Source organism: Dromiciops gliroides, chromosome 2 (assembly GCF_019393635.1).
Source record: "Dromiciops gliroides isolate mDroGli1 chromosome 2, mDroGli1.pri, whole genome shotgun sequence".
NCBI lineage: Eukaryota > Metazoa > Chordata > Mammalia > Microbiotheria > Microbiotheriidae > Dromiciops > Dromiciops gliroides.
Window position 1 is genome coordinate 9,421,219 of NC_057862.1, and position 10,767 is coordinate 9,431,985.

The 10,767-nt window shown below is 41.2% G+C and overlaps 1 protein-coding gene across 3 annotated transcripts in view; it reads left to right on the forward strand.

The window, feature by feature from the left end:
- C2H10orf90 (chromosome 2 C10orf90 homolog) overlaps nucleotides 1-1,382 on the forward strand; it is a 251,954-nt gene extending 250,572 nt beyond the window's left edge. For all 3 annotated transcript variants that reach the window (XM_043986524.1, XM_043986525.1, XM_043986527.1), the window contains 2 exons: nucleotides 265-364; nucleotides 459-1,382. In XM_043986524.1, the coding sequence (XP_043842459.1) occupies nucleotides 265-364; nucleotides 459-497 (139 nt within the window). In that variant the 3' untranslated portion in view covers nucleotides 498-1,382. The remainder of the gene's footprint in view (nucleotides 1-264; nucleotides 365-458) is intronic.
- The last annotated feature ends 9,385 nt before the right edge of the window (nucleotides 1,383-10,767 follow it).

A 10,767-nucleotide genomic window follows, 5' to 3' on the forward strand; every position in this document is an offset into this window, starting at 1 on the left:
AACTCTTTATGGTGGGTTCATTTCACATCTCTGGGCTTCAGTAAGCCTCATCTGCACAATGAGGGGTTAGACTAGAAGATCCCTGAGGTCTCCTCCAGCACTATTTGGATGATCCCAAGTTGCAGTATGTGTTGATAGAGGGAGTCCCCCTACAGACAGCACTAACTTAGACGCGCCACCATATTGACTTCCTGCCCCAGTGACTGTCATGCAGGAATGGATTGATTCCCAGGTCTATTCCCCCACTCTCTGGCTGTATTTCAGAATCTATAATAACTTGCCTGAAGTGAAAAAGAAGAAGGAAGAACAAAAGAAAAGGGTGATTTTACAAAGTAATCGACTACGCGCTGAAGTCTTTAAAAAGGTAACAAATCCTCCAGAAACTGTCTGGCTTTGCCCACCCCCTTCCCCTGATGATCCTGACTCAGAACTGTGACTTCTTTCCCTCCACCCTCTAGCAACTACTGGATCAGATCCTTCAGAGGAACACAGACTGACCTGCAAACCTGTACCTGCAACTCCAGGGATCTTGGATGACCTAAAGTACTGCATAGCCAATTAAAGTTAGCCTTATCTTCATCACCCCAAACCCTGATATAACCTAGGGATTTTTCATCGCCTGAAGAAACTTCCCCTGATATACAAAGTGAGCAACAGCACAGGCACCCAGAGGAGCCACCAATACAGTGAGATATCCCACATGCGCCCTGAGGTGCGTAGTCTATCTTTCCCTTGGAGTGTCACTGTTTGCTCATGCTTTTCTCCCCATTCTAACCCAGGAAGATGTTATGATCTTTCTGGTGCATAAAAAATACAGGGGGCCTCGGTTTTTTGTCTGAGTTATTTTCATTAACTTCTTAGGAATTAATGTCCTTTCTTAGAAGCAATGCCTTCCTCCTGCCCCCTCCCCAGTCTCACTTCCTCCATCCTAAACCTGCTCCTTCCTAGCCATGTTTAGGAACCCTTCAGAGTAGCCTGATTACAGAATGACAGCAGCAGCAGCAGAGATTTTCAAGGTGGGCTGGAATGGTCCCGGGGAGCAGCCTGATCTAGTTGGTTAGGCAGGGCTGAGCTGAGCTCAGGACCCTAGAGGTAACATTTCACTGACAATGCATCCTCCCTATTATGCCTTATCATTTTCCTCTGTCATTATGAGATACCTTAGTTGGAGCAAGTATCAATTTTGACAGAAGATCAGTGGACAGAAATAGGCTAGGTTCAGCTGTGGGCAAACCCAGTGGTTTCTACTCCCAAAACCTTTCTGTTTTCAAAAAAGGCTACTGACAGAATTGTAATATTGTCCTTCCAGACTTTTACAGTTTCCATTATTTATACGTGTATATTTTGGAAGTTATAAGGGAAACTAGTTTTTACAACAAAATGCAAATAAATATTATTTTAAAAGTCTCAATACTTTGGTGTTTTTGTTTTGAGTTTTTAATGTTTTTTTCTCTCCTTAAAAGTGAAGCTGTTATCCTAAACTATACGAAGTATTTGGTCGGGAATCTCCCAAGGTCTTCCCAACAGCTCTCAGAATTCTCTTCTCCATCGCCTTACTTCTGCTGATGATTCTCAGATGAGGATGGAGTTGGAAAGACAGCACCTGCTTAGTCTGTGTCTGGGCTTCGCCATTTTCATTTATGGGAGTGTGAGAAATCACTTCCCCCTCCCTGAAACTCAGTTTTCCCCTCTACAAAATGAGGGAGTCGGAGTGAATGACCTCCGAGGTCACCTTCCCCTGTCAATCTTTGATCCTTTGATTCTTGGGTCCTTATGTCTTCGGAACACTACAATGGGCTATCGCTCACTTCACAGCCCTCTAGTGATGCAACAGGACAGAACCCCTGAAGGAAGGCAATGTATTGTAATGCCACACATTTTTAAAGGGCCTAATGCACGCTAGTCAGCGAGTGTGCAAAGAGCAAAGTGAAAGAATGCCTGCCCTAATTAATTGTACAGATGGGGAAAAACATGGACTCAGAGAAGAACCAACGCAACCTTCTCTGTCCCACTCCTACACATGTGTGAGAGCCAGGAGTCTCCCTTCCCCAAAAAGTACAGACTTTACTTCAGGTGAGCCAGAAGGAGAAACAGAAGGAAAGCTGAAGGATGAAGAGGAGGAGGAGGAAAGAGAAAAAAGGAGGAGGAAGAAGGACCAAGACGTCTGGAGGCCTGACATCCAGTAATGCCTAAATGTATGAAATTTCCAAGAAGTTTGCTTCTTGGGTCCCTGAGCCTCAGGCAGAGGCTGGAGCTTGGGCAGAGAGTGGCTAAGAGGGGAGGCTCAGGGACCCTCGGTTATACTTTGTAAATTTCATATCAACACACTAGAAAAGCAGGAGATGGGATGTCAGGGTGAAAAACAGTGACTATTGTCTGCAGAGCCTAGGCTTGGCACTGGAGGGAAATACAAGGTTTGGAGAAGGTATCATCCCTACCCATGAAGAGCTTAAGCGCAATATCACAGGAGCATACTGAAAAGATGCAGAATCTCACTAAAGTGAATTCTGTAGTCCCTCCTCCAATCCCAGTCCCAGCTCTGCACACACACACACACACACACACACACACACACCCCTTAGTTATGATGTTTATATTGTGTAAAAGTTCTTATTTAGTGGTTGATCTGGTGAGGAACCTTTCCAAACCTGAGCGAGGCAGCCACGTTCACTATCACTAGACCTATGCTGGGAAACTTTCCAATTTGGTGGGAAGTAAGACATGTTTGTGTTTCACTAACACAGCCTTCAAAGACAGAGGACTCTGAGGTATCACCTCATACCTATCAGAGTGGCACATATAACAGAAACGAAAAATACTGGATGTTGGAGGGGATGTGGGAAAGCTGGGACGCTAACCTATTATTGGTGGAGTGGTGGAAAGTTCCAGACATTCTGGAGAGCAATGTGGAACTATGCCCAAAGGGCCATAGAACTGCATACCCTTTGATCCAGCAATACCACTGCTAGGTCTATATCCCAAACATATCCCCCAAAAGAGAAAAACATCTATTTGTACAAAAATATTTATAGCAGCTCTTTTTGTGGTGGCTAAGAATTGGAAATCAAAGGACAGCCCATCAATTGAAGAATGGCCAAGCAAGCTGTGGTATGATGGTGATAGAATATTATTGTGGCATAAGAAATGACAAACGGGATGATTTCAGAAAGGCTTGGGAAGACTTGTATGAACTGTATAGTGAAGAGAGCAGAACCAAGACAACATTGTGCACAGAGACAGCAACATTGTTTGATGAAGAACTGTGAATGACTTAACTATTCTCAACAATGCAATGATCCAAGACAATACCAAAGGACTATTGATGAAAAATACTATCCACCTCCAAAGAAAGAACTGATATTGATGGAACACAGACTGTAGCATGCTATTTTTCATTTTCAGTTTTTTCTTTTGTTCGTTTTTCTCATACAAAATGACTAATGTGGTAATATTTTACATAATCATACACATATAACCTATCTGTTTGCTTACTGCCTCAGGGAAGAGGGAGGGGAGGAAGGGAAGAAGGGACAAAAATTGAAGCCCAGGAGGCAACTAGGTGGTGCAATGGATAAAGCACAGGCCCTGGATTCAGGAGGACCTGAGTTCAAATCTGCCTCAGATACTTGACACTTTACTAGCTGTGTGACCCTAGGCAAGTCGCTTAACCCTCATTGCCCCACAAAAAAGGAGCCCAAAACTATTAATAAAAATGGTTATTACTTTAAAAAATAAATAAAACAAAGTTAGAGGATTTCCTCAGTGCCACAGTGAACCTTCACAAAAAATCTTTGTGGAGGTAACTGTACTATAACATATTGGTTTTGGGGTTTTGGTTTTTGTTTTTTGCAGGGCAATGAGGGTTAAGTGACTTGCCCAGGGTCACACAGCTAGTAAGTGTCAAGTATCTGAGGCTGGATTTGAACTCAGGTCCTCTTGAATCCAGGGCCGGTGCTTTATCCACTGCACCACCTAGCTGCCCCTCACTATAACATATAAGTTGGCATGAAACAAAGTATTATGTAATGTCCTGGAGGGTAACACTGATATTTCTTGGAACTAACAGAAGGCTTCCTAAAATGGTTGGCATTTCAGTTGGACACTAAAGGATGGGAAGGAAATTATCAAGTAGAAAAAGGAAGACAACATCCCATGTGCAGGAAGCAACACGAGCAAAGAACAGAAGCAAGAAAGCAAGGGGAGAGCGAATCAATCATCCCCAGTGCCTAGAAGATAGGAAAAACTTAATCACTGCTTATTCAGCAGCTGGCTGGCTGGCTGGTCCACTTTCACTGAAGCTCAGAGGCAGAAATAGTTTAGGATAAGGCTGGACAAGCAGGCCGATGGTTCCAGATTTGAGAAGACCTTGAAAGCTGGCAAAGGAGTCTGAACTTGCTTGACTCAGGAAGCACTAGGGAGCCACTGAAGATTTTTGAGCACCAGCGTCACCATCAGTTCTATGCATTCAAATTTTCAGTCTGGCACTGGTTTGAAGATATGATTGGAAGAGGGAGAGTTTTGAGGCAGGAAGGCCCATTAACATGCTATTGCAATAGCCCAAAGAGGCGATGATGAGGACAGATACCAGGATAATGGCATCCACGATAGATGGGTGGGAGGGCTGGGAGAGATCCTGGAGGTGGGATGGACAGATGGATTTGGTGCCTGGACATGGGAGCGGAGAGAAGAGCCGACTTCCCTTCAGTTCAACTCAGTGTGCTCTGGAAGGTGCTGGAGGCAAAAAAAATCTGCCCCGTCCTCTATTCGAAGGAAAAGGCCAGATTCCAAACATGGAAGCTGAGAGGAAGAGGGAAGGCTGGGCTTTCACAGGGGCCACTTGGCTCCTGTTCTCTCTTTTCCCTCTTGGAAAACAGGGAGTGTTGTCTCCTACAGGCCAAACACTGATACTCTCCCTTGTGCTTAGTCAATGTTCAGATATGCCATTTATGGACAAACCATTTTCTCTGCAGAAACAAGAACCAGTTTTCATGGAGAATGGTAGGCCTTCAATGTGGGAATTTGTTTGGCTTAACTATATTTGTTACAAAGGTTTGTTTTTTTTTCCCCAATGGGCAAGGGATGGTAAGTGGAGAGAAAATGGGTTTTTGTTTGTTGAAAAAAATAAAATTTCATCTAAAAAATGAACAGGGAGGGGCATAAATCTAAGAATAAATGTGTGTCAACTTGAAAAGAAAATTCTAGTGAAATTTTCCAAGGACACTTATTAGGGGAAGTGCCTGAGGCAGGAAGAGTGAAAAAGATGAAAAATGGGAAATGTTGGTTTAAGGAATCTTTTTTCATAGCCCTGACCCCTCAAAAACCTGGGGGAAAGTGAGTTTTCTTTTTGGTTTTGTGTTTGTAATGCTAAGGAGTGAGTATCAGCTATCCAGCAATTTTGTCTGGTATCCATCTTATGGCTCTTCAGGTAAAGTCAGGCTCAGTCCTGAAATCACAGTTGTGGGAAAGTCTGAGCCTGCCCACCTGTCTCACCCTTCTGAGAGACTCTTCCCCTTCTGGCCAGGATCAGAATCACCAGATTGTAATTGTAGGAAAGGCTTTGAGAATCATCTGGATTTTTTGTATTAACAATTTTATTTGAAGCTTGGGGTTGCAAATTCTGTCCCTCCTTCCCTCTCCTTCCACCTCCCTAAGATAGTAAGCAGATATAGGTTATACATGTGCAATTATGTCAACCATTTTCATGTTAGTCATTTTGTAGAAGAAGGCTCAAATAAAGGAAAAAAATGAAAATTACAAACATCATGCTTCAGTCTGTATTCAAACAATATCGATTTTTTCTCCAGAGGTGGATGGTATGCTTCATCATTAGTCCTTTGGGATTGTCTTAGATCATTGTATTGCTGAGATAGCTAAGCCATTCACAGTTCTTCACTGAACAATTTTTTTTTAATAATCAATAGTACTTTTTCAGTTTTCATCATTCATTTTTGTAAGATTTTGAGTTCCAGATTTTTCTCTTTCCCTTCTTTCCCTCCCCCTTCTCTAAGACAGTGAGCAAGCTGATATAGGTTATAAATGTACAGTCATGTTAAACATATTTCCACATCAGTCATGTTGTAAAAGACGAATCAGAGAAAGGGAAAAACCACAAGAAAGAAAAAAATAACAGCAAATAAAGTTTAAAAAAAAACTATCCTTCAATCTTCGTTCAGACTCCACAGTTCTTTTTCTGGATGTGGAGAGCATATTCCATCATGGGTCTTTTGGAATTGTCTTGGATGATTGTATTTCTCTTATTAGCTCTTAGAAGAGCTAAGTCGGTCACAGATGATTATCACATAATGTTGCTCTTAATATGTACAATGTTCTCCTGGTTCTGTTCACTTTAAATCAGTTCATGTAATTTCTTATAGTACAATAATATCCCATTACAATCATATACCACAGCTTGTTTAGCCATCCCCTAATTGATGGGCATCCCTTCAATTTCTATTTCTTAGCCACCACAAAAGCGAGCTACTATAAATATTTTTTACAAATAGGTCCTTTTCCTTTTTTTTTGGCGGGGCGTAACGATTGGAATGACGCCACCTGCTGGAGACCTACTGTAGAAGAGTTCCACCCATGAAGCGAAGGTCTTTGAGGGCAAGACCAGGAGTCTTTTCTTTGGCGTCAGGAAGTGACGCGGGCGAGTGGGAGGAGGAAGGAAGAGACTGGCACTCGCTCTCAGGCTCTTTCCTTTGGACTCTGGTGGAGAGCGGAGCTAGAAATGTGCTCTCCCTTTAATAGATAGGAATCTAGGCTTTTCTCTCTCTTTACCAAATTCTTATTCTCCTTAATAAATGCTTAAAAGTCTAACTCTTGCTAAAGCTTATAATTTATTGGCGACCACTCATTGGATATTTTAGACAGACTAGCTAGAATTTTAGCCCTTAACAGGGGCAATGGGGGTTGAGTGACTTGTCCAGGGTCAAACAGCCAATAAGTGTTAAGTGTCTGAGGCTGGATTTGAACTCACGTCCTCCTGAATCCAGGGCCAGTGCTTTATCTACCGAGCCACCTAGCTGCTCCCAGTCCTTTTCCTTTTTATAGCACTTTGGGTATAGTTCCAAATCGCTCTCCAGAATGGTTGGAGTTCAGAGATCCGCCAACAGTGTATTGGTGTCCTAGTTTTCCCACATCCTCTTCAGCATCCAAGATTTTCCTTTTTTGTCATATTAGCCAATCTGATAAGTACGCAGTGGTAGCTCAGAGCTGTTTTAATGTGCATTTCTCTGATCAATAGTGATTTAGAGCATTTTTTCATATGATTGTAGACATCTTTGATTTCTTTGTCTGAAAACTGTTCATATCTTTTGACCATTTCTCAATTGGTTGACCTGAATTTTTGTAAATTTTATAAATTTGACTCAGATATATATTGTAATGAGGGCTTTTCTCCCCCCAGCTGTCTTTTTCCCCCCAGCTTTTTTCCGCTCAGCTGAAGCTGAGGAGGAGAGGGAGAGACCCTGAGGGCCTAAGGCTTTCTAATCTCAGCCTAAAGGTAGAGTCCCCAAATCAAAATAAATTTCCACATTAGTATGGCACTGAATTAATAAATTAATTTAGGTAGATTGTCTTTCTTACTATATTGGCTTGGCCTGCCCATGAGAAATTAATATTTTTTCTAATTGTTTAGATCTGACTTTATTTGTGTGAAAAATGTTTTATAGTTGTGTTCATATAGTTCCTGGGTTTGTCTTGGCAGGTAGACTTAAAAGTAGTTTGTATTGTTTACAGTTATTTTAAATTGAATTTCTCTTTCTACCTCATGTTTCTGGACTTTGTTGGTAATATATAGAAATGCTGATGATTTATATGAGTCTATTTTTTATCCTACAACTTTGCTAAAGTTGTTAATAATTTCAAGTCATTTTTTAGGGTTAGGGTTAGGGTTAGGATTTTCTAAGTATAACATCATATTCATCTGCAAAGAGTGATAATTTTCTTTCCTCATTGCCTATTCTAATTCATTTAATTTCTTTTTCTTCTCTTTTGCTATAGCTAACATTTCTAGGACAATATTAAATAATAGAAGTGATAATATCCCTGATTGCATTGGGGAGGCTTCTAGGTGATCCCCATTACAGATAAATGCTTGCTGACAGTTTTAGATAAATATTACTTATCATTTTAAGGTAAGCCCCATTTATTCCTATGCTCTCGAATGTTTTTTGTTTTGTTTTGGTTTTTTGGGGGGTTTTTTAGGTGAGGCAATTGGGGTTAAGTGACTTGCCCAGGGTCACACAGCTAGTAAGTGGTAAGTGTCTGAGGCCGGATTTGAACTCAGGTACCCCTGACTCCAGGGCCGGTGCTCTATCCACTGCACCACCTAGCTGCCCCTCTTCTATTTTTTTTAGTTGCATGCCAAATTCATTGATCTTCTTTTTCCTTGTAACCAATTAGAGATATAAGTTTTCCCCTAAGTACTACTTTGGCTGCATTCTATAAATTTTGGTGAGTTGTTTCATTGTTGTCATTTTCGTTAATGAAATTATCAGTTGTTTCCATGATTTGTTCTTTGACCAACTTATTTGGGTAGGTTAGTTGATTTAATTTCCAATTAAAATTTAATCTCTATATTGTCCATTATTGAATGTAATTTTAATTGCATTATGATCTGAAAGGAATGCATTAACTATTGAATCATCTGAATTTTAAGCTCAATGTTCCATTTATCTTAATCAAATGTTAAAAGTGAGATGTATTTTCTAATTATACCTGTTTGTATCTAACATAAAGAACCCTTGGATTTTGAGTAAAAGTACCCAGGTTTGGCTTCAGGCTTTGTAACTTGCTAGCTGTGTCACTTGGGCAAGTCACTGCCATTCTTGGGGACTCAGATTTCTCATCTCTTAAATGGAGAAGTTGGACCAGACTACCTTTGTTGCCCTTCCAACACTGTCATAAAATCATAACAGTGGAGCTTGAAGGAGCCTTAGAGACCAGCTGGTCCTCATTTTACAGATAAAGAAACTGAGGCTCAGGATAATTGGCAGAACATTATAAGCCTTGGCTCCAGGATGTCAAAGAAAGCTCTTGGGTTTTTTTAGTAATTTTTTTTCCCATTACAGGTAAAGATGGTTCTCAACTTTTGTTCATACAAGCTTTTCAATTTCAGATTTTTCTCCCTCCCTCCCCTCCCTCCCCCCCTCCTCTAGACAGCAGGTAATCTGATATAGGTTTATATATATATATATATATATATATATATATATATACATACATACATACATACATACATACATAATAACATTAAACATATTTCTGTATTAGTCATGTTATAAGAGAAAAATCAGAGCAATAGAAAAACAACAGCACCAAAAACAAAAGAAATAGTATGGTTCATTCAGCATCTATACTCCGCAGTGAAAGCTCTTGATAGGGAGACAGCCTGATGCTGTGGAAAGAACACTGACTTTAGATTCAGAATACCTGGGTCTACTGCTTGCTGTTCATATGGCCTTGGGCAGGTCCTTTATCTGCTCTGAACCTCAGTCTCCTCTCCTATATAATGGAAGGATTAGACTAAAATGGTCTTCAAGGCCCTTTCCAGTTCCAAGTCTATGAGGCTATAATTCTGGAGGGAGGCACCTAAATGATTTCTGAGGAGCAACAACTAGGGCTCAGGAGCTTACCTTCTGCCTCCATGTTTTCCCATAAGCGATCCCCCATGTCCAGAGTATTCTTCATCCTGAATGGTATTTCTTGTTGAGTCATTTCAGTTGTGTCCAAATCTTTTATGACTCTCTTTGGAGTTTTCTTGGCAAAGACACTGGAGAGATTTACCATTTCCTTCTCCAAATCATTTTACAGATGAGGCAACTGAGGCAAACAGGGATAAGTGACTGCCATGGGCCACACAGCTAGTAGATGTGTGAGACCAGATTTGAACTCAAGAAAATGAGTCTTTCTGATTCCAAGCCCGACTCTCTGTCCACTGTGCCACCTAGCTCAATTCTCCCAAAGCCCAATTCAAATGTTGCTCACTGTGCTTGGCCTTCCTTGACCTCCCTAATTAGAATCACTCTTTCCCTCAAAAATGACCTTATTAATGTACCTGTTCTCAAATGAGTTGTTCAGCTGATGTTTCAGCTCCGTAGGATATAAGCCCCTTCAGCATGAATTCATAAGCTGTTGTCCACTCTGGTCTTTGTGTCTATGCCCAATGCCTAACACATAATTGGTGCTGAAAATGCTTTTAATTTGTTGAACACAAAGTGACCCCAACCTTTCTAAGCCAATGGAGATAGCCAGCAGCTATTTACCAGCATTCTTTTAAAATGACCACAGTTATAAGCTAAGCAATTGGCTAAGTTTGAGATATGCAAGCTGTAGAAATGTGGGGCTGATGTGTTGTGCATCTCTGTGGTTTCATTTTGAAAGAGAAATTCCTAATTTGGTTATTTGTCCTTTCCACCAGTTAGTAATGGGATAATGGAAAAACAATTGGCTTTCCCAGCCAATGTCTTTTGCCAACCAAACTTCCTGGAAGCCGTGCACTCCCAGAGCCTGAGTCAGCACATGCTTCCATACTCAGAGGTCAAAATAGTCTTTGTGAATGAGCCAGGGGTTCAAAAGGGGTTGGATGAAATCCCATTGGTTAAGAGTTGAGCCATTCCCACTGGTTGGGATGGAGGCAAGAGGAAATGGCTTTGGACTCTGGCAGTTGAAGATGACCGTTAAAGCTGACCAACAGACTGAGAATGCAGTGAACCAGATACACACCAAGGAGCAAAGGGGGAAAGTGGGGAGAATGCCAAGATG